The following is a 24,282-nucleotide window of genomic DNA, read 5'->3' as shown; positions in this document are numbered from 1 at the left end:
AAGTATCAAAAGGGCACAATGGAAAAAGGATAGTCTCTTTAATAAATGGTGATGGGAAAACTGGATTTCCACATGAAAAAGAATGAAACTGAACCCTTATCTTATGTCATACACAAAAATGAACTCAAAATAGAGCAAAGGCCTAACTGTAGGACCTGAATCATGAAACTATGAGAAAAGAACATAGGGGAATATCTCCTTGACATTGGCCTTGGCAATGAATTTTTGGATATCACACCAAAAGCTCAGACTACAAAAGCAAAAATAAATAAATGGGACCATATCAAACTGAAAAGCTTCTGCACAGCAAAGGAAACAGTCAACAAAATGAAATGGCAACTTAGGAACTGGGAAAAAATGTTTGCAAACCATGTATCTGATAAGGGGTTAATGTCCAAAACTTATGAAGAATTTTTACAGCTCAGTAGCAGAACAATAAGTAACTCTACTAAAATATGGGCAAAGGATCTGAACAGACATTTCTCCAAAGACATAAAACTCACCAACAGATATATGAAAAGGTGTTCAACATCACTAGTCAGAGAAATGCAAATTAAAACCACTGTGAGATATCACCTTGCACCCATTAGGATGGCTATGATCAATATGAAAGACAACAAACGTGGCTGAGGGTGTGGAGAAAAGAGAACTCTAGTGGATTTTTGGTGGGAATGTAGAATCATTATGAAAAATATAGAGGTTTTTGTTTTGGGTTTTGTGTGTGTGTGTGTGTGTGTGTGTGTGTGTGTTTTGAGACAGGGTCTCACTCTATCACCCAGGCTGGAGTGCAGTGGTGCAATCATGGTTCACCACAGCCTCGACCTCCTAGGCTCAGGTGATCCTCCTGCCTCAGCCTCCCAAGTAGCTGTTACTACAGGCATGTTCCACTGTGCCAGGCTAAATTTTTTTTATTTTTTATTTTTTTGTTTGTTTTTTGTATAGATGAGGTTTCACTATGTTTCCCAGATTGGTCTCGAATCCAGGGTACAAGCAATTCGCCCACCTCAGCCTCCCAAAGTGCTGACATTTCAGGCTTGTACCACCACAACCAGCCTAGAGGTTCTTAAAGAAATTAAAATGGAAGTACCATATGACCAAGCAATCCTTCTTCTCAAAAGAGATGAAATTATCACCTCGTAAACATATCTGCACTACGGTGTTCATTTCAGCATTATTCACAATGACCAAGCTATGGCAACAACCTTAGTGTCCAATGACAGAAAAACAGTTAAAGAAAATGTAGGATATATAAAAATATGTTTTTGAATATGTATTCTTTAATATTTCATATATATAATATATACATGTATAATATATACATATGTATGAATAATATTTCATATATATATACACACACACACACAGCCCACTTAAGAAAGGAGATCCTGCCATTTGCCACAACATGGATGAACCTATTTCACATTATGCTTAGTGAAATAAGCCAGATACCAAAAGAAAAATTTTGCATGAGCTCACTTATGTGTGGAATCTGAAAAAAGAAAAAAGTTAAATATGCAGAGATAGACAATAAAAGATTGGTTACCACGGTGGGAGGTGGGGTCGGGGAGAGGAAATGGGGACCTGCAGGTCAAAGCATGCAAAGCAGATGGATTAACAAGTCTAGAGATCTAATGTGCAACATGAGAACTACACAATAAAATTGTACTGTATTAGAGATTTTGTTAAATAAGCAGATTTTAGCTCCTCTTGTCACACACACACAAAAGCAACTATGTGAAAGATAGCTATGTTAATCTGTTTAACTACAGCAACCATTTTACAGGTTGACCATCCTTAATCTGAAAATCTGAAACCTGAAATGCTCCAAAGTCCGAAACCTTTTTGAGCGCCAACTTGATGCCACAGTGTTGCTTTCTGATGATTCATTGTGTACAAACTTTGTTTCATGTATAAAATTGTTAAAAAATATTATGTAAAATTATCTTCAGTGTAAGTGTATAAAGAGTATATGAAAAAGAAATGATTTTTGTGTGGGTCCCATCCCCAAGATATGCAAATACTCCAAAAGCTGAGAACATTTGAAATCTGACACTTTCAAATTTTCAAGTTTCAAGCACTTTCAATGAGATATTCAACCTCTGTATGTATCCCATAATGTCATGTTGTAAACCTCAAATATACATAATAAAATTTATTTTAAAAAAGAAACTGTGGGCTGGGCACAGTGGCTTATGCCTGTAATCCCAACACTTGGGGAGGCTCAGGCAGGAGGATCACGAGGTCAAGAAATCAAGACCATCCTGGAAAACATGGTAAAACCCTGTCTCTACTGAAAGTAGGAAAATTAGCCGGGTGTGGTGGCACGTGCCTGTAGTCCCAGCTACTCGGGAGTCTGAGGCAGGAGAATCACTTGAACCTGGGAGGCAGAGGCTGCAGTGAGCCGAGATCATGTCACTGCATTCCAGCCTGGTGACAGCAAGACTCTGTCTCAAAAAAAATAAAAAGATACTGTCCAGACAATTTCCCTGTTTCAAGTCTTAAAAGATGACATGAATATAGAGAACATATTTTGAAAGATTTGAAGAAAGGATGCCAAAGAAATATGACAGATCAGCAAATATCTCTGTCCTGATTTTCTTCTATTTTCTCCTAGGGAAACACGACCTGTTTTCAATCAAGCATCTCTGTTTTTTTTAGACAGAGTCTCACTCTTGTCGTCCAGGCTGGAGTGCAATGGCAATCTCGGCTCATTGCAACCTCCACCTCCCAGTTCAAATGACTCTCCTGTATAAGCCTCCTGAGTAGCTGGAATTTTAGGCACCTGGCACCACGCCTGGCTAATTTTTGTATTTTTAATAGAGATGGGGTTTTGCCATGTCAGCCAGGCTAGTCTCGAACTCCTGACCTCAGGTGATCTGCCCACCTCGGCCTCCCAAAGTGCTAGGATTACAGGCATGAGCCATCATGCCTGGCCTGAATCAAGCATCTCTATAGAAATGATAGTCTACCTTTTCACCAGTCAAGAATATTCAGAAAAACTGTAAGTACTGTGTGTTATGAAAACAATAGTTTTGTTTTCATTTTCCCAATTTAAATTTGTTACATCCCTAAATTTTCATTGTTAAACTATGCCTCCCAAAGATTCTGACACAGCTTCTACATCTGCCACCTTACTCCCCAATCCTGGACACCGAATACCAATGCAAAATGCCAAAGAGAATAAGGCTAAGTAGGCCAGGTGCAGTTGCTCACACTGGTAATCCCAGCACTTTGGGAGGCTGAGGCAGATGGATCATGAGGTCAGGAGTTCGAGACCAGGCTGGCCAATATGGTGAAACCCTATTTCTACTAAAAAAAAAAAAAAAAAAGCAAAAATTAGCTAGTGATATACACCCCTGTAATCCTAGCTACTTAGGAGGCTGAGGCAGGAGAATTACTAGAACCCAGGAGGCAGAGGTTGCAGTGAGCCGAGATCGCCCTTGCACTCCAGCCTGGGCGACAGAGACCCTGTCTCAAAATAAATAAATAAATAAAATTAAAAGAAGAGAATAAGGCTAAGTGAAAACACACTGCTTAATAAGATATAAGAATAGAAACAGTCAATTGAAGGTCTATAAACGACAGTAATCCTTTAAATAATGGGTAATAAACTTAAGAGTAACTGTTAATTACTAAACCACAGAGTTCCAAAAAAGGTTAAAATTCATGGTATGTTCATAATCACTCACAAAGAGGAAACAGGACATGTTGGCATTTTAGTCTAAAATTGGAATCTGTATTCAAAGAGACTGGCCATCATCTGCCAAACAGAAGTGGCAAGACAAGAGTCCCCCGGCCACCCAAAGGTAAGGGAATTCTTTTTTTTTTTTTCGAAATGGAATTTCACTCTTGTTGCCCAGGCTGGAGTGCAATGGCATGATCTCGGCTCACTGCAACCTCCACCTCCCAGATTTAAGCAGTTCTCCTGCCTCAGCCTCCTGAGTAGCTGAGATTACAGGCGCCTGCCAGTACGCCCAGCTAATTATTGTATTTTTAGTAGAGATGGGTTTCACCATGTTGGCCAGGCTGGTGTCGAACTCCTGATCTCAGGTGATCCTCCTGCCTCAGCCTCCCAAAGTGCTGGGATTACAGGTGTAAGCCACTGCACCTGGCCGGGAATTCTTAAACTCAAATTACTAACAAAAATAGGTATTAAGCACTAGAGATTTTTAATTTTATTTTTATCTTTATTTTCTTTTCTCACCTTGTCACCCAGGATGGAGTGCAGTGGTGCAATCATGGCCCACTGCACCCTTAACATCCCAGTTCAAGCAATCCTCCCACCTCAGCCTTCCAAGTAGCTGGGACTACAGGCATGTGCCACGGTGCCCTATTCATTTTTGTATTTTTTTTTTTTTTAGAGGTAGGGTCTCACTATGTTGTCCAGGCTGGTCTTAAACTCCTGGGCTCAAGTGATTCTCCTGCTTCAGCCTCCTAAAAGGGCTAGGATTACAGGTGTGAGCCATCATGCCCAGCCACATTTTGCATTTTAGAAGATAAAATTTAGATTTTATGGCTGAATCAGCAAATATCCAGCCCATGTATCTGCACCACTGTCCCCTACAACCTGCAGACAGATCATGGCCAGCTTTCCTGCAGCATGGGCTCCAACTAATCAGAATTGGCATGAAGGATGCAACCCAAGTGTCTTCATGGTTCAAGAATATGCAATCATAAAATCTTACCATCCTTTTGATCTGTACATATTATAAGAATTATGGGAGGATCACCTGAGGTCAGGAGTCCAAGACCAGCCTGGCCAACATGGTGAATCCCCGTCTCTACTAATAATACAAAAATCAGTCAGGCGTTGTGGCGGGCGTCTGTAATCCCAGCTACTCGGGAGGCTGAGGCAGGACAACTGCTTGAACCCGGAAGGTGGAGATTGCAGTGAGATGAGATTGCACCACTACACTCCAGCCTGGGTGACGGAGCAAGACTCCGTACAAAAAAAAAAAAAAAAAAAAATACATTAAGTGATGCCACTACTCTGACTGCTTTTAAAATTGGACTCTCCCTCCCTTTCTTCCTGACCTTCAAGGTCCTAAGGTCAAATTACTTACTGCTATGTCAATTTATCTCAACTGTTCTTTTATGTATCTAGTGTTTTTTGTTTGTTTGTTTTTTGTTTTTTGTTTTTTTCAGATGGAGTCTCAGTCTGTCACCCAGGCTGGAGTGCAGTGGCTCGATCTCAGCTCACTGCAACCTCTGCCTCCCAGGTTCAAGTGATTCTCCTGCCTCTGCCTCCCGAGTAGCTGGGACTACCAGCATGTGCCAGCATGCACAGCTAATTTTTTGTATTTTTAGTAGAGATGGGGTTTCATCATGTTAGCCAGGATAGTCTCCATCTCCTGGCCTCGTGATCTGCCCGCCTAGGCCTCCCAAAGTGCTGGGATTACTGGCATGAGCCACTGCACCCAGCCATATCTAGTGTTTTTAATCCCATTAATTTTGACTGGCGTATAGAACTTGCAAAGAGCCGAAGCTATTCTGAAGGGCTTTCTGCGACTCAGGAACATTAAGTACTATCACCACCAGCTATTTGTTTCGGTTTTGGACTTCAGAAAAGTTTTCATTTGTACATGTATAAATTGGTATGAAATGGCTAAAAATCAAACTACTGGGAAGCTGGGGGAACATTTAACAGTTGTAGGTACTACTGGAGAGAAAATATCTGAGAAATAAAAGGAATGACTTTTTAAAGTAGCCTTCGGCCTGGAAGCTCCCCCCATCATCCAACAAAGAATAGCTGTTTATATAAGTCTGCCTGTCAGAGAAGCACAGAGAAGAAGCCATCAGTGCATTGGACTGAAGCTAATTAAAGCAGGGAATTTTACAGAGTTGTATGGGAACAGCATAAACACTCCTAACGCCCAAACTTTTTAGGGCTCTGCCCAAAAGTCAATAGAAAGAAATAATGAGCATTGTAAGCACAGAGGCTGAAGACTCTGATCTTTAACCTCTGAAACTTATTACTGCACAAAGGGACACAGGGCATTCTTTGTAGTTGGTCTATCAACCCTGATAGAAGGAAATGTAAGTTCTTTAATGAGGACATTAACAATCCCAAAACAGCAATACAAAATTGCTTGGGCCACTAATAGAGAAAATTTCCCCCAATTGGTGAGTTTCACAACCAGTTATGCAGATCAAATGTAGGGTGGCCATTCTGGGAACAAAGTCACTCTGATAACGGGAGGGACAGAAGCAGATTGATCACACTGCCTAAGCTTGTATTTCCCAATGCACCTCAGAAAGCACTGAAAATCTATTCTCAGGGAAGCAAAACCACACCCTAGAATTCCTTGCAACTCACTGGTGGAAAAAAAAAGTGTTTAGATGATGATTACTACCTGAGAAAACATTCTTTTGGCAAGAGAGGGCTGAGTCTACACACCTGCTCAGGTTAAAAAAGAAAAAAGTGGGGTAATACAGACCAGTAGCAAGAGTGAAATGTACAATCATTGGAGAGTAATTAATCCATGAAAGGATGCATTGTGCCCACATGGTGTTTGCCCACATTGAAGTATTAATAATGATTAACCTTAGCCTCTTAAACTCAAGGTGGTAATCTCCTATTGAGCGAGAATAGTTGCAGAATTACCATGGGTCCCCAGTGAAATATCAGGCCAGGAACTATTACATTTGTAGTTCACTCTGGCCTGCTTTTTTTTTTTTTTTAAAGAAAATTCAGTAATTCTCCATGGACTATCTACTGTATATCCAACTCTGTGCTAAGGTATGCTATGGAGAAGTCAAGGAAGAATGTATGAGACACATCCCTGTAATCCCAGGAGTTTATAATTTTTTGAGGAGTTTCAAACATGGACCATCTTAATACAATGAAAGATACACTGTGTTAACAGTCAAAACAGAGACCTGAACAGAGTACAGGGGCAACCTAGAAATCTGGTTTTAGGATACATGGCATTCAAAGCAATTTGCTTTTTCTTCATTTCTTGAGCACCTTTTATGTGCAAAGCAAGAAGTTAGGTGCCCTTCCGGAAAATGAAATAAATACGGTACAGTCTATGTCTACAACTGTCCATTGAACAAATATTTCTTAAGCATCTACTACACGCCATGCATTGAGCTCAACCTTACAGAGTTCAGACAGTTAAGCATGTTCTTTACCTTCAAAGTGTATTAGCCTATTTGAACTTTGAGGGTAAAGAACATGCTAATCCTGATCTTGGATCAGGTCAAAACAAACACAGTTAAGGGAGGGAGCTATAATGTACTCCTGGACACAGAGCTAAGCTTACGTTTTTGTTCCCTGAACAGAACAGGCAATGTGGTATGAATCCAGGTCCTATGAGAACCTGTCTCAACAAAGGGAAGTAAAGCAGGGGTCAGGCTTTGACAGTCATATTGCACATCTGCTGATTTAATTTTTAATTAAATTACAGTTTTGTCAAAAAGGCTAAACCACAGTCCATGAAGATTATCTAAATACAGTGCTTCCTAATACAAACTGTGATTTTCAAAATGCCACCCAGAAAAGGCCATGATGCATCAAGAATGTGGGATCTCCTAGTAAAATGTTGCCACCCAACTGTCATCCATTGTAGTAGAAAGGACCTTCAGAAGAAAACATTGGGAGCTCTAATCGGATTGGCTGTGGAGCCTGGAGACGAACACCTGTCTCCCTCATCCTGTGCCCATCCTCCTGGCTCATGCCCAGAGATCATGTTACAGGAGAGACCACACAATGAAGTCATCAAGTCAGTTCCTCTGGTGAGTGATGTGGCCACTTCTGTGGACAGAAATGAACTCCACTCGTGACACTGTCACTGTTTGTCTACTGAGAAGCAGCTCGGGAGGAGAATTATTAAGTGAGCAAAAGACTGCCGGGCACAGTGACTGATGCCTATAATCCCAGCACTTTGGGAGGCCAAGGAGGGCGGATCACAAGGTCAGGAGTTCAAGACCAGCCTGACTAACATGGTGAAACCCCGTCTTTACTAAACATACGAAAATTAGCCTGGTGTGGTGGTGCACAATGGTAATCCCAGCTATTTGGGAGACTCAGACAAGAGAATTGCTTGATCCCAGGAGGCGGATTGCAGTGAGCTGAGATCTCACCACTGCACTCCAGCCTGGGCTGTAGAACGAGACTCCATCTCAAAACAAACAAATGAACAAATACAACAACAAAAAAAGTGTAAGCAAAAGACCCGGCGTGGTGGCTCACACCTGTAATCTCAGCACTTTGGGAGGCCAAGGCAGGCAGATCACTTGAAGTCAGGAGTTTGAGACGAGCCTGGGCAACATGGCAAAACCCCATCTCTACTAAAATAGAAAAATCAGTTGTGCATAGTGGCACGCACCTGTAATCCCAGCTACTTGGGAGGCTGAGGCAGGACAATTGCTTGAACTTGGGAGGTGGAGGTTGCAGTAAGCTGAGGTGGCACCGCTGCATGCCAGCCTGAGTAACAGAGACTCTGTCTCAAAAACAAACAAATAAATAAATCAACAGTGAGCAAAAGCCGAAAAATAGATTTAACCTCTGCTCCCCAGCAGCCCCACAGAAGAGGGGGAGAATTTAGTAAGTAGCAGATTAAAATTCAAATTCACATGAATGATAACTTTAAAATAAAGACATAGGCCGGTGTGGTGGCTCATGCCTATAATCCCAGCACTTTGGGAGGCTGAGGCAGGTGGATTGCTTGAGCCCAGGAGTTCGAGACCAGCCTGGGAAACATGGTGAAACCCCATCTCTACAAAAATATAAAAATTAGCCAGGCATGGTAGCATGTGCCTGTAGTCCCAAATACTTAGGAGGCTGAGGTGAGAGGATCACCTGAGTCTGGCAAGTGGAGGTTGCAGTGAGACGGTGCCACTGCACTCCAGCCTAGGTGACAGAATGAGAATCTGTCTCAAAACAAAACAACACAAAATAAACAAAGACATCACTCACTTTCTTGGGGAAATTTTTCTTTTGATTAGTCTCACCTGAGGACAGACCATTTAGACACTGAAATCACATAAATCTGTCTTATTTCTTAGTCACCAGTCACGCTCACTTCCAGCTGGGCTCAGGCCTCTTCTCCTAATTTAATGTTTCTTTGTGAAACCTGTCTGCACTAACCAGATGATTCTCTTTCAACTGATCTAATCACCCAAAAGTCGTTAAATCATTTAAAATATGGTTTGCATCTGTGAAAACACGAAAGCAGAAAGCAATTTGGTTATTTCGCATCTTAATTGTTTCCCCAGCACTACTCTTCTCCTTAATATTGGCCAGGCTAGTCCCGAACTCCTGACCTCAGGTGACCTGCCCGCCTCAGCCTCCCAAAGTGCTGGGATTACAAGCGTGAGCCACCATGCCTGGCCAAATTGCCATTAAGTTTTAAGCATGACATTTAAACTAAGAGTCCACCCTTCTTTCCTGAAGTGATTTTGTTTCCTAACCAATAGTACTTGTTGATTCTCATCTTATAACTCTGCCTTATATTGGGACAGGGGTGACCCAGAGACTCTATGAGGTCCATCATTCTTCTTTTTTTTTTTTTGGAGACGGAGTTTCGCTCTTGTTACCCAGGCTGGAGTGCAATGGCACGATCTCGGCTCACCGCAACCTCCGCTTCCTGGGTTCAGGCAATTCTCCTGCCTCAGCCTCCTGAGTAGCTGGGATTACAGGCACGTGCCACCATGCCCAGCTAATTTTTTGTATTTTTAGTAGAGACGGGGTTTCACCATGTTGACCAGGATGGCCTCGATCTCTTGACCTCGTGATCCACCCGCCTCGGCCTCCCAAAGTGCTGGAATTACAGGCGTGAGCCACTGCGCCCGGCCTCTTTTTTTTTTTTTTGAGTCGGAGTTTCACTCTTGTTGCCTAGGCTGGAGGGCAATGGCATGATCTCAGCTTATTGCAACCTCTGCCTCCTGGGTTCAAGTGATTCTCTTTGCCTCAGCCTCCCAAGTAGCTGGGATTACAGGCAGCCACCACCACACTGCGCTAATTTTTATTTTTAGTAGAGACAAAGTTTCATCATGTTGGCCAGGTTAGTCTCGAACTCCTGACCTTGTGATCTGACCGCCTCAGCCTCCCAAAGTGCTGGGATTACAGACGTGAGCCACTGTGCCCATCCAAAGTCCATCATTCTTAGTAAGTGTGACTTTGTGGGTATAAAAGTTTGCTTTGACAGAAACAGGGACGGAAGTATCCAGGCCTTGCCGTACCTGCCCAGGGAAGAGGGTTGGGCACGCACTTAAACTCCTCCAAAGAAAAACTCTTCTGTGCATAAAATGAGCATGGAGAGCCTTTGTCCTGCAGGGTACTCCAGCAAGAGACTTCTCAGGAACACAAACGGGAGTTTACAGAGGACAGTATTTCAAAAAGACAGATAAGTTACTGCCAAACATTCAAAACAGGATCACAGGAAAGCCAAGATGTTTTGGAAAGCCAAAACATCTATTTTTTTTCCTCCAGGTCAGAATCAGTTTTGTAAAACAGGACGATAAACAGAACAACAGGCAAAACAGAAAATCATTCCCTGTTCTTCCATCATGGCCTAAGGAAGAAGATGATCTGTCTCTCCCATACCATGTAAGTGGAAAGGAACTGTGACCTGTATGAAGCAACCCCTTTTTTAGAGGTTTGAGCATAGGCAACACACATAATGAAGCTGATCATTAGAAATAGATCTACTTAACAAATGGGCCCATGTGAAGAAATCAAGTTGACCTTGTACATTGCTGGAAGACCTTCCATGTTTTTACATTTTGGAAAACTGACATCAGCCTGCCATAATTACCAGTGTATACTGGAATTGGCGCCAGATCAACTGTCGGCTGCATTCTCACTAACACTCTGATTTGCCAACACCCTGACCTACTAGATTCGAAGACTCTGGGGTTCCTGGCAGTAACCCCAGAGGAGGTAGTGAGTTCCAGAACTAAAAGTCAGCATATGTTTCCAAGCCTGCCCTCTTATCTTCTCACAGAAAGATTCCAAAGCTAATGTCAGAAATGCTTGAGAAATGAAAATGGTTCCTCAAATGAAAATATAGTCTAGTTTATTTTAAATAATATAAGATGCTCTTCTTTTTCTGTGTTCTCTTAAGCTAATTTTATTTTCTAGTTTTTTTTTTTTTTTTTTTTTTCTGAGACAGGGTCTTGCTCTGTTGCTCAGGCCAGAGTGCAGTGGCACAATCACAGCTCACTGCAAACTCCGCCTCCTGAGCTCAAGCCATCCTCCCACCTCAGTCCCCAGAGAAGCTGGGATGACAAGCGTGTGGCACCATACCTGGGTAATTTTCTTTTTTGGTAGCGATGGGGTTTCACCAAGTTGCCTAGGTCGATCTGGAACTCCTGGGCTCAAGTAGTCCACCCGCCTTGGCCTCCCAAAGTGCTATGATTACAGGCATGAGCCACTACGCCCGGCCATTCTTTTTAATTCTTTTTTCTCCTCTGATTTGTTTGTTTTTTTAAGAGCTAAAATCTAGAACCTCCAAGATTCCCACAGAGCTTGAGTTGTATGTAATCTAAGGGTTTTATCATAACAAACTGGGCTGAAAAAACTCTGATCTCAACCCAGATGCTAATTAAAACCCTACCTGAGTCATGTTGCTATGGTTACTGGGATTTCTCCAAGCCCTGAGATTCTTAAAGGAGTAAGTTTTAGTTACTTCTCCAAGGCTCAGGTGGCATTCCTGGGATTGAGCCATGCTAGCTCCTATAGGGTGTGGGTGTCATTGCATAATCAACAGCCCAGCTGGCTTTTGCCTGCATCATAACTAAGCTCTGCATGGATTCCGTTGTTCATCTCATTAGGGGCTTTCAACAGCAGAGTGTTATCAAGGTACTATTATCATCTCACTTTAGAGAAGAGACTCCAGACTCTAATTTTAGAGACAGACTCTTCTAGAGAAGAGACTGGAGACTCAGTTACAGTTGAGTGGCTTATACAAGGTCACTCAGTTTGTAAATGAGAGAGAGGGAATAGGAACTTGGTTTTCTAGTGTCAATACCTGTGCTTTCCACTAATTTACCCAGGACTGAGGCAGCCAGATACAATTCGGATGTTTTACTCTCATGCCCTGCTCAATTTCTGTGCTCCTTGATGTCCTATAGGTTCAGGAGAAGCGTAGACTTAGGAGTCTTCCAGGTACGGCAGGAACCTTAGGCTGGTTACTCTAGCTCTCTCTCTCTCTCTCTGCTTTATCATCTGTAAATTGGGGCTGGCAATTCCTACCTCCTAGGGCTGTTCTGAGGATGAAATGAGTTGTTATGTCTAACTCTTTTAAATCCATGCCTGGCCCATAGTGAGTGCCATATGAACGGAAGCTCATCTTAGCTGCTGAATCCTGCATTCATTCTGGGAGTTCATGCAGCTGCCAAAGAGTCTGCAATCACCTGAGATCTGGAAGATGACTGTTCTGCGTGGTGGGCGGCCAATGCATTACCAGAACAAAGTAGTGGTCATGAGAAAAAGCCCACGTTAGATCCCATCAGTGCCTGAGACGCCTTGATGTTCAAAGTCAAGTGTCCTGACTGCTTCTCTCTGTGGTCAATTTCCTTGTTTCTGACATGAACCCAGAGGCACATCAGCTGAAACAGAACCACTGGAAATGACATGACTCGAGAAAGTCTGTTCAGAAAGGCTGTTATTTTTTGAAAAACAGTAGGTTTTTCCTTTTCCTAATAGGAATCAGTTTTGCTCTGAGAGAAATTTTTTTCCAGCATTTAAATCCCATGCACAGCTCAATAGCTTTAAAAAAAGAGCATTTATTTTTCCTGAGCCTTTGAAAGATACTTTAAACTGGTAGGTGATAGCAGGGAAGCAGTAGAGAAAACAGTTTCAGCATGCTAACACGAAACTACTTTTTTTTTTCTTTAGAAACCCACATCTGAGGGTTCCTGACCATGTATAAAGCTTCCTCTTTTCTGCTTTTGGCCCCAAGGCCTAATCACCATTGTGGTAACAGTTTATTTGAGCACACATTTACTTGGCATTAACTCTTTGCCTCCCCAAATCTTTAAAAAAAATTTTTTTAACTCTAACTTTAAATATTTTATTATTATTAAAAAACAGGCTGGGCACAGTGGCTCACGCCTGTAATCCCAGCACTTTGGGAGGCTGAGGCGGGCAGATCATGAGGTTAGGAATTCAAGACCAGTCTGGCCAATATGGTGAAACCCCGTCTCTACTAAAAACAAAAATTAGCCAGGCATGGGGATGCGCATCTGTAGTCACAGCTACTCAGGAGGCTGAGGCAGAAGAATCGCTTAAACCCAAGAGGCGGAGGTTGCAGTGAGCTGATATCACGCCACTGCACTCCAGCCTAGGTGACAGAACTAAGACTCTGTCTCAAAAAATATATATATATATATATAGGCACCAAAAAATGGCAACAGCTTGGTCCTGCTTCCTGGAAAGATTGATTTCAAATCCCCAATCCTAAGCAGGGCCCCACATGTAGGTTTGCTGGGTACAAAAAGGGCCACAACTCCTGCTCTCTGACGGCTGCACTGGGACCTTGGGAAATTTACATAAAGGCACAAGGGCCTTTGGGCAGACTCTGGGGCCTGGGCCTGAAAGCTTTCATGAGGGCAAAGGTTTCTGGAGGAGCCCTTTGCCTTGCTTACAGAGTTCTAGGCAGATAATAGTACTCACCTTGACTTTGGAGGTGGAGGAGGAGGTGAGAATGTCTCAATCCCACTTCTGTCCTTGGGGAACTCAAAGGCAAAAGAGGCTGATTTGCTCATCCCGGTCCCAACTTTGCTGTTCTGCCCAGAGGAACCGTCTGTGGGGCAGAGACGGTGCCAGGTCGTGGTGTTTGAACGGTCCATGGGGCCATTTTTGGTCTCTCTTCCCCAGCTGTGACTCAGCAACTCCTGCTCCACCTCCTCCTCTTCCTCTATCCGGCACTGACGACTCCAGGTGCCTGCCTGGAACCTGGGCCGCCTCTGGTCCAAGGCTGAGGAGGCCGCGGGATGGGGACACCTGGATGGGTCACTGATAGTGACACCGTTGGTCCTGCAGGGAGGAGCGGGTTCAGCAGGGCCTCCGGATGGAGGCTGGGGCCCAATGCCACTGCAGCTAGAGCTCCCGTCACTGAGGTCAGCCAGCGGGGAAGCAGATGGGGACACCGGGGACCCTCCAGGGCTATTCTTGGACAACTTAGGGGGAATGGCGGGCCTCCCCTTGGGCTTGCTCTGGCTGGCACTGTGAGCATGGCTTTCCCTGGAGTTCAGCCCCTGCCCAGCTGAAGTCTCCTCTTCACCCACCTCAGAGTCCTGGCTCACAGGCCCCCGTGGCCACTGCACCCCTACTGCAGAGTCAGGGCTGCTCAGGTAGATGGTCCGATGGTCCTCTTCCGGGTGGGCCGCCATGACTGTAATGGTGGCTGCCACCTGGGGAGCTGGGTCTGGGCTGTCCTGGCCCCAACCAGATGCTGTTTTCTGGGCCCGGGCATTACCCGTCCATACCTGGCCCTGGCCTTGACCCTGGCCTTGGCCCTGGGCAGTTGCTGCATGTTCTGTCTTGGCCTGTGGCTTGGAAGGCACCGGAGTTGGCTTCTTCCTCTTGGTGCTCTCGGCATAGATGGGTTCAGGCTGTGTAGCCTCCCTGGGGTGGGCTGGTGGCTGGGACTCCCCCATCGGCCCAAGGCATCTGCTAGAGGCCACCCCCAGGCAGCCAGGGTCCTGCTGCTTCCCCAAGGCAGGTTCCTTCATGAGGGAGCAGTACTCACTCTCGAGGTGGGGGATGAAGGGGCTACTGGCACCACTGCCGCTGCCACAAGAGAGGCCATCAGAAGAAGTGGCAGCCTCTGAGGTGAGGGACGGTTTCTTGGGGCCCAGGCGGGATGAGTGGGCAGCGGGGCCCTGGCCACAGCACTCCCTGGGGAAGCTCGGGCCCCGCTTCTCCTTCTCTGAGGGCCCCGCACACCTCCCCTGCTCCCAGCACGTGGGTGAGCAGTCTCTGTCACCGTGCCTGCCCCGGGAGCCTGCAGCCTGAGAGGCAGCCTTGGCAACAGGACTCCCAGGGCAGCAGTCCAGGATGGAGCAGTACTCTCCGCCTTCGCTGTCCCCGGAGGGTGAGCACCTTTGATCACTGTCATCTTCCGAGGGCAGGGATTCCCGCAGGGGCCCGGGACTCTGGTGGCAGCTAGATGTGGTCCCAGAAAAGGCAGCCAATTTCTGGCGGAAGCTTTCCTGGGCAGAGGGCCGGTCTTGGTAGGAAAATGAGGGTTTTTCTTTGTGTCCAACCTTCTCGTCTGGGAAGCTCACTGGGTGGAAGGCAATGTTCTTCTCGCCATGGGGCTCGAGGTTGTGCAGGCCGACCATGGTGTAAGCTGGGGGACAGCGAGCATTGCCATCAGGGGAGGCAGAGGGACCAGCAGGCTTCTGTACACTTCGGAAGCTGCCCAGGTAGACAACATGGGCATCTTCCTGCTTCGGGAGGGGGAGCTTGCCGGGGGCTCGTCTCCAGATGACCTACACAAGCCCAACGCAAAAAGACTTAGATTAGATTTTGTCATAGAATAAAAAGAGAAAGGAAAAGTGAGAGGGAAGGGCAATGACACTGTAGATGGTCTTCTGTAGTGCAGCGCAGGAGTGCCAGGGCCAGGGACTCAGCGCACGCCCACCTTCTGATCTCCCCCATGGCCCTGTGATCATGGCTGGGGCCCCTGCTGAACCATTTGTCTTCCCAGACACTGAGCTGCGCTTCCCACCCATGGATTGTAATGCTTTCAGCTTAAGTCTGTGAAGTAGGAAAAGAAAAATATAACTCTGAAAAAGATCACTTTGCCTTCTTCCTCCCTTGCAACCAGCCGCTGGGAGAGAGAAGTTGTTCGACAGGATTGGAAAATGGAGTTTGGGGTTTTGTTTAATTTTTGCTTTGAGTCTGTGGGTTTTTTGATAACCCAATCACAGGGCATTCCTGAAGAAATCGAAGTCTTAAGTGTTTTTAAAACACACTGAACACACTGGAGCCAGGCGCCATAGCTCACACCTGTAATCTCAGCACTATGGGAGGCTGAGGAGGGTAGACTGCTCAAGCCCAGGAGATCAAGATGAGACTGGGAAACATGGCAAAACTCCATCTCTACAAAAAATACAAAAACTTGCTGGGCATGGTGGTATGCGCTTGTAGTCCCAGCTACTTGGGAGGCTGAGATGGAAGGATGGCTGGAGCCCAGGAGGCAGAGGTTGCAGTGACCCAAATCATGTCACCACACTCCAGCCTGGGTGACAGAGCCAGATCCCGTCTCAAAAAAAAAGGGAAAACACATTGGGTGGGTGGTATGGGCAGAACAGGAGGGTGAGGGGTGGTTTCTGAACCTCGCTTCTTTCTGGGCTTTGCTTCCCACTATGCCAGAAGTCTTCTTTCTCCCACTTACAGCAGTGACCTCAGCCTGAGCCTGTGTGAGTGATTGGACTCGTTGGGCTATGAGATAGAGATGTGGACTGGTCATTACCATCCCTGAAGTCACCGTTCCCTCCTCCTTCCAGGCTAAAGTCTTCCCTTACCCCCACTTTTAGAAGCAGCCTCAAAGCAGGGCCTGCCTCTGGCTTCTTTCCCAGGTGGTTCTGAGCTTAAAGAGTCCCTGGCTCAGGTGGTTGAAGGTTGAAAGGATTGAGAATGGTCCGTAGAATGGGTGTAACCAGCTTAGGAAAAAATAGAGCAGCCTGGAAGGGGACATCAAGTTTATTGCAACCAAAAGAAATGCCTCTACTCAATGAGGCCTCCCTCATTTAGAACTGATCTTAGTTTTCGTGTATGCTCACACAGCCTTCCTGACCTACTCACCACATCGGTTGAGAAAAACTAGAACGGGCAAAGAGGTCAAACAGGTAACAAACCGTTCCTAGAATATGTCTTAGGCACACAGCTTCCTAAATGTGTCTAAAGACAGCAGACACCAGCAGCCCCGGGCTATGTGCCCTCTGAATAATTACATTTTTGTAAAGGTTACCTATGGAATGAACACAATGGTCTAGCCTCTAGGGACGTAACTGTTTTTAGTGATTCTAGAAAAAAGCTGGTAAAATCCAAGCTTCAAAATTGGAAACAGGAGCACTGGCTGGGTATTAGACACTAGTAAGGAATTACTGTAAAGTGTGGGGCCAGGGATGGTGGCTAATACCTATAATCCCAGCACTATGGGAGGCTGAGGCAGACGAATCACTTGAGCCTACGAGTTAGAGACCAGGAATTTAAGACCAGCCTGGGCAACATAGCAAGACCCCATCTCCACCAAAAAAACAAAAACAAAACACCCAAATCAACCATGCCTGGTGGCATGCATCTCTAGTTCCAGCTTCCTAGGAGGCTGAGGCAGCAGGATCACTTGAGCCTGGGAGGTGAAGGTTGCAGTGAGCAGAGATCACAACACTGCACTCCAGGCTGAGCAACAGTGAGACCATCTCAAAAAAATAATACTAATAAAATTAAAATTAAAAATTAAAAAAATAGGACAGGTGCGGTAGCTCATGCCTATAATCTCAGCACTTTGGGAGACCGAGGCGGGTGGATCACTTGAGGTCAGGAGTTAGAGACCAGCCTAATCCACATGGTGAAACCTCTTCTCTACTAAAAATACAAAATTTAGCTGGGTATGGTGGTGTGCGCCTGTATTCCCAGCTGTCTGGGAGGCTGAGAAGACAATCTCTTGAATCCTGGAGGCGGAGGTTGCTGTGAGCTGAAATCAAACCACTGCACTCCAGCCTGGGCAACAGAAAAAAAAAACTAAAAAAAACCTTTTAAGTGTGATAATGGTATTGTGGCTATTTTTTTATAAACACTTTATCTTTGAAAGGTATGTATTGAAATGATGTGATATCTGGGGTTTGCTTTAAAATCAGGGATGAGGGGTCAGTGTGGGGGAGGTGAAATAAGATTGGTTATAAGTTGATGGTTGCTGAAGTTCATATTGAAGGGTATTGGGTGCATGGGATTCATTTTGCAATTACTGCTACTTGTGTATATATTTAAAATGATCAATTAAGAAAATTTAGAACTTCTTTTAAAAAAGCTTCATTTTCGTCTGCCCTATGCAGTCTCCAAATCACAGGAGGAAATTCTGTGGGACTGGATTAATGGGTCTTAGCCTAAAGGGACAGAGAAAGGAGAGCAGCTACAGTGAATCCCAGGCAAGAGCCATCTCAGGGCAAGCTGAGAGGAAGCTATCCTGCAGGGTTCTTGCTGGAACAGCCTTCCTGGCTGCCAGCCAGTCACCAAGTGTTCCAACAGGAGCAGCCCCTGTAAAAATACCACGGGCGTTAGTCAGCCTCACCTGCGAGACTTCGGCACTCAGGCTGGCCTCTGTCCACACATCAGAGGCCTCGGAGCTCATCATGGTGGGTTTAACAGCAATTGTGGGCTTGGAGTAGGGTGAGCTGTTCACACCTTCATCTTCCAGGCGGCCGTTCTCAGGCCTGGAAGGCTGGCGTGGTGGAGGGGGCAGGCTGCCCGCTCTGGGCTGGGGAGGGCCAGCCACCAGCTGGTGGTCGCTCCGCAGACAGAAGCAGTTCTTGCAGGACCCAGGTTTCCAGATGTGCTCCACAAAGTCACTGCACGCGGACATTTTCGGGCTCTCGGGGTTCAGGCGGAGGGTCTGATGCATCTTGAGCCGGCAGGATGCTGGTTCATCTTGCGCCCGGCTCTCTGGTGTGGTCTTGTGGGATTCAGAGGTGGGTCACAGAACGGCTTCCTAGAAAGGCAGGACACTTTCCTGATTAGAGATTTGCCATGCCAGGCCGGGCGCGGTGGCTCACGCCTATAATCCCAGGACTTTGGGAGGCCGAGGCAGGTGGATCACGAGGTCAGGAGTTTGAGACCAGCCTGGCCAAGATGTTGAAACCCTGTCTCTACTAAAAATACAAAAATTAGCTGGGTGTGGTGGCATGCGCCTGTAATCCCAGCTACTCAGGAGGCTGAGGCAAGAGAATCACTTGAACCTGGGAGGCGGAGGTTGCAGTGAGCTGAGATCACGCCATTGCACTCCAGCCTGGGTGACAGAGTGAGACTCCACCTCAAAAAAAAAAAAAAAAAAAAAAAAAAGAGATTTGCCATGCCAGACAATGGGTACATTATCAATTAGAGTCTCATTATTTGATCAGAGAGGAGAAAGAGGAAGGCAAAGATCAGGATCCCATTTATTTTGGGGCTCTCATCCATTTGTCACAAGACTCTTAGACATTCTCTGGTGGTGTGGCCTTATCAGAAGTTGTAAAAACTAAACACAGCCTTGTTGCATGAAAAGAGCGCATAAAAGACATTTCAGTCCCCTAATATCCTGGGTGCTTGGGGTTTGGGGGAGTTCTGGGAAGAAATCACACAGGGTTTCAGATGAGAAGCCTGTTCCTCGTCCATGTATTCCCTGCCACTGGGGGCCTAGAGTCTGGGATGTTGACCCAGAGAAACAAGAACTTTCAAGTAGTACAGCAAATAAAAACAATGCCTTTTGGAAAATAACCAGCAATTTTTGACCAAGAACTGTGTGAGAGGGGAGGCAGGTCTGGGCCCTGAAATGAGCATTGTAATCCATACTTCTGACCAGGTAGAGGTAGAAATGGTTGGGAAAGGGAAGAAGTGGGGTGTCAGCCTGTCCTCCAGACCTTACAGAGAGGTCTGGCATCTTGAGAAATATCCCTTGCTTAATATACATTATTACTTAGTACTCGACCCTGTGATGCTGAGGTCCACAATGCTGGGTGCTACAGGCCAAAGGGACAAACAGTAGCAAGACAAAGTCATGGTCAAAGGTGGCTGGATAGATGATAAGAGAGAGAAGAGCTTAACGAAGAGTTATTTCCCAGTGATGGCTCTGGAGAGAAGGCAGTTGGCTTGTTCAAAGAGTTCATTGCTTCTGAGAGTAAAACTGCAAGTGACAGTTTGCACCATGGTCCCTTGTAAATTTGCCATTGAGAAGGAGCTCAAAGGGTTGCAGCCATTAACCAATTTCCTTGAAATCACCCCATCAGGTAGCTGTTGTCCCCACTTTACGAGTGGGGAAACTATGGCAAAAACAAGAACTTGTACCAGTCCATAGACACAGAGAGTCTGCCTGTTCTGGAAACAGAGGCCAACTTTGCAGGCAGCTTTTCACTGCAATGGTGATCTGCACATTGCTCCTGGCTCTTCTTAGCCTATTTAAAATAAACTGACTTCCCATAAGGAGAATGTTCAAGAGAAAAATCTTCCTTAAGAATATAAGGTGAATGGGTTCTCATTAATAGGGAACATTTTGCCTTAGGGTTTTCTCTCCACTTTCCTCCCCTGAGGATCTGCTTGAAGTTTGATAATCTCAAACTGTCAACAGGACTAATCAGGTGGAATGAGCTGGGTACCCCAAAGATCATTCCAGAGTGTTTGCGGGAAGTGCTCTCTTTCCTATCTCCACACTCACAGACAGGGGTGTTCATTCAACAAGCACCGAGGCTCCATGTGCCTCTTTTCCCCGCAAAGTTAAAAATGGGTTGGGAGTGGTGGCGCACACCTATAATCCCACCACTTTGGGAGGTCCAGGTAAGAGGATCGCTTGAGCCAGGAGTTTGAGATCAGCCTGGGCAACATAGAGACACTCTGTCTCTACAAAAATAATAATTATAAAAAAATTATCCAGGCATGGGGGTATGTGCCTGTGATCCCAGCTGCTTGGGAGGCTAAGGTAGGAAAATTGCCTGAGCACAGGAGGTCAAGGCTGCAGTGAGCCATGATCACACCACTGCACTCCAGCCTGAGCGACAAGAGCGAGACCCTATCTAAAAAAAAAAGTTAAGAATAAAGCCCATTGCATCTTTAAGCTAAACAAATACTCTGAAATAAAAGAGAAGCATATTTTAGCAATCATTGCTAGGGTCTCACAGGTCCTTTTCTTTAAGAAGACTGTTAGCTAGGTTCTTCTCCTCCTCCAAATACACCCAAGTAGCAGGATCCTCCTTTGCCAAGTTCTCCAGAAGAGGTCACTGGGCTTCAACAAGAGGAGGAAACATAACCAGGTTTTGTCTTTCTCTTAGAATCTCAGGCCACAGAGAGCTATAGGCTTCCTGCTAAGTTTTGGGAAAGGGAAAAAGCAGAGAAAGTATTCCGGCCTTCAGGAACAGGCAGTGGGTCCCTTCCTGGGAAGCTGATGGGTGAAGACTGCCTACACCTTCCAGGCCACAGAAAGGACACTGTCAAGCCCACCTCTACTGCAGGCCGAGGCTCCCATGCCTGCTCTGTGGGAAGGAGGAAGACAGCTTGGAAACCAGCTCTGTGTGGGCTCTGCAAGTTCCCACAGCTCCTCCTGACGCTGGGCTATCTGAGGAGGTGGGTGCCCAACCACTTCCTCAGGAGCCACCACAGATTCACAAAGCAGCAGTTTGGCGACATCGCTGTGCTTCCTCAACAGGCAAGTGAGAACATCTGACACTGGGGAAGGGGTGACCTTGGTACCAGATACCCTACTTTCTAATATCCCCACCCTTTGCACAGCCCTGGGAGTGTGGAAGGATCTGGATTGCTAGCGTGGGGGAAGTTTCCTTGAGAATGTCTCATTAGTTTACGAGCACTCTTTGCTTCCATCCTCAGCTCTGAAATTCTTGGATGTTTAGACATGCAACTTTCATCACACTTTCATCACAGGACTGCCGGGGATGCAAAGATTTTTAAAGGGACGTCATTGAATAAAAAGAGAACAAATGAAGCCCTGGGCTTCCCGCTGTCATTGACTCACTGCATCCTGTTAAAACTGGTTTCTCAGTCTCAGCAAACAGAATTTACCACCTCGTGCAGCTAAAAAAAAAAAAAAACTCAAGACTCTCCTGTGCCTGGAATTATCTCCTATTTGTTTTAAGTAAAAGATGGTGAGAAACACAAGTGGCACCCACAAAGCTTGCCTCGCCTTGCCTGGTGCAGCAGTGCCAGCTCTCTACAGCAAGAGGAAGGCACTTCCCAGCCCACATTCCTCACCTCTGAGGGGAGGCGGCCCCCAGAATTATGCAAATCCCCCCATTTCAGTAGGAGGCTGCAGTGTCAGATTAGAAAAAAGAGCTCAGCATTCTTTCTGATCCAAGTCTTGATAAAATGTCTTTGCCTCTGCAAACTTCTGCACCAGATTTGTGGCTCCAGTTTGCAAGACTGAAGCTGTCAGATACACTCCCACCCCATTTCAAAAAAGAATCTGAAGTATCAAGGTGGCCAGATCTGTAAGATTAAATATTTTGGCCCAAAATATCCCCTCAGACTTGCATCAGAAGTTACTTATGCCTTATCCTGAAGTGACAGAATTCCAGGAAACATTCACCTAAATTTTTTTCTACATGTCACAATTAAATTAATGCAACACCAGGAAAAGGAAATATGTATGGAAAGCGTCTGGACTTCAAAACACTCCACTGGCCAGGGTTGACCAGGCAGAAAGGAGCAAGTGACAACTTTAACACCCGCTAGCCCCCTGCCTCCCCATTCACACAGAGGGCAAATTATGATATTCACCCAACTTTTCCTTCTTTTCTTTTCAATGCTGTGTAATCTCATCTCAGCGGGAGGAATGTGGTTTTGCACCTACCACAGTCGAAACCAACCAGACCGCAGGAAAGCAAAATAACTGCAGAATTCCCTAGGGCTTCCTGTCAAATTTCCTTCTCAGAATGGGAAGGAGAGAGGGGTTTGTTCAAGATAGTTCAGGCCAGTGATCAGGAAAGCCTTCAGAACCTGACTCCGGACTGAATGCATTGCAAAGCTCCTCGCCCCTAGACCATTAGGCTTTGCTATCGGCTCTGCAAAACCATGTGCAGTCTGAGCTTACCTGAGAGAAATGCACACACCGTGAGCTGGCGCTCTCCGCTGAGAATGCCCGGCCGTCTCCATGCTCAGCAAAGGATTCTATATTCTAAGTGTGTGTGTGTCCCCAGATACCAGCAAAGGTTAAGAACGTGCTCACAGCACGCGTTTCAGAGGGTTCAGCCGGGGCTCGAGAAAAGAGCATCATCTCGTTCCCTCTGGAGCCCCGCTGCTGCACACGCGGGAGCTACCCTGGACTCCCAAACCATCCCCCCGGGTCCTGGTCCCAGCAGCCAGGCGGCCTCCCCTCTCTGCGCCTTGACAATACTCTAGCGGTGGAAAGCAGTCCTCAAAGCGCTTCAGTCTCCGGCCGCAAACAGAGCAGCAAGACCAGAGAAACCATCCTAACAGTCGGTTCCCACTCCAGGAACTCTAAGGAAAGTTTCCCCGTTTTAAAGAGCGCGATTCTCGAATGAATCAAAAACACCTTCCGGCTCTTCGGTCCTCCCGGCCCCGCGCCTCCCTCCATCTCGGGTACCACCCTGGGCGCACGCGGCCCGGGCACTGCCCCCTCCCCGAGCGACCGCCTGTCACCCCGATGGTCGCCCGCTCGGCCATCGCAGCGCCCCTCCAGAGCTCCCCTCTGCGACCACGCTCGCCAGACAAAAAGAGGCCGAATCTGGAGAGCGCGTCGCGGGCTCACCTCGGGGCTGCTCTCCCCCGGCCCCTCCGTCGGTCTCCGGGCCGCCCGCCGCCCGGCCGGAGCATTGTTCGCGGAAGGTCTGCGCGCGGTGCGTGCCCGGCCGCGGGCGGGTGGCGTCTGCCTGGGCCCGGCGGCCGGGTGGCAGCTGCGAGCGCGGCTCCGCCCCCTCCGCCTCCGGTGACGCCGCCCGCCCCAGCTCCCGCCGCACCTCCGCAGTCCGCGCCGCGCCCGGCCCCGCCTGGCCCTCGCCCCGCCGCCTGGCTCTCGCCTGCCGCTACCGTCCGCCGGTCTCCTGCCCCCCGGGCCCCGACTCCTCCAAAGTCTCCACGTCCCGGGCCTCCCTCCCTGCCCCACCGTCCCGCCCGCGACCGGCAGGCTCCGCCCCCAGCCCCAGACTTGGCGCGGGCTGACCCCCGAGCCCAGCACCCGTTTGCACCCCCTCCTCAGCGGGGACTCCTCACAGCCCTGCAGGGGCGAGCTCTGGTGTTGCTTTTGCCACCATGCATGCATAGGTGTCCGACATCACTTCATCCAGCCGGCCCTGCGGGACCCTGGGAAAAGAGGGAGAAGGAGGGGGGAACGAGGAAGTGAGGGGTCGAAAGTGGAATACCAGGTCAGGGTCCGAGGCGGGCTCTGAAAGCCACGTGAGCAGCGAGCCACAGCTCCCCTTACCCCTAGGAAGAGTGTGGCGCGGGAGGGAGCAGGGCTGGGAGAACCAGTGGCGGGTTCCAGGTTCCGCTCAGTCCCTGGACTGCAGTCCTCTGGCAAATGGCTTAATCTTTAAACTTCAGCTGTCTGAATGCAGAATGCAAACGTTGGACTGGAGGGAGCTGGACTTCTATCATGCTGGGACATCCAA

The 24,282-nt window shown here is 47.0% G+C and overlaps 1 protein-coding gene across 1 annotated transcript in view; it reads right to left on the bottom strand.

Annotated features, from left to right (window-relative positions):
• The window catches only part of PRAG1 (PEAK1 related, kinase-activating pseudokinase 1), a 69,175-nt gene extending 45,828 nt beyond the window's left edge, over positions 1-23,347 (bottom strand). Inside the window, exons 1-3 of the mRNA XM_012465775.2 lie at positions 22,746-23,347; positions 18,249-18,665; positions 13,622-15,444 (exon numbers count right to left, since the gene is read on the bottom strand). Coding sequence (XP_012321198.2) covers positions 13,622-15,444; positions 18,249-18,578 — 2,153 coding nt within the window. The 5' untranslated portion in view covers positions 18,579-18,665; positions 22,746-23,347. The remainder of the gene's footprint in view (positions 1-13,621; positions 15,445-18,248; positions 18,666-22,745) is intronic.
• Positions 23,348-24,282: the final 935 nt, after the last annotated feature.

The sequence above is a fragment of the Aotus nancymaae genome, unplaced genomic scaffold, assembly GCF_030222135.1.
Source record: "Aotus nancymaae isolate 86718 unplaced genomic scaffold, 86718_ANA_hifiasm-v0.15.2.pri h1tg000079l, whole genome shotgun sequence".
Taxonomy (NCBI): domain Eukaryota; kingdom Metazoa; phylum Chordata; class Mammalia; order Primates; family Aotidae; genus Aotus; species Aotus nancymaae.
Note: the sequence above shows the minus strand (reverse complement) of the source record. Positions and strands in the feature narration are given on the sequence as shown.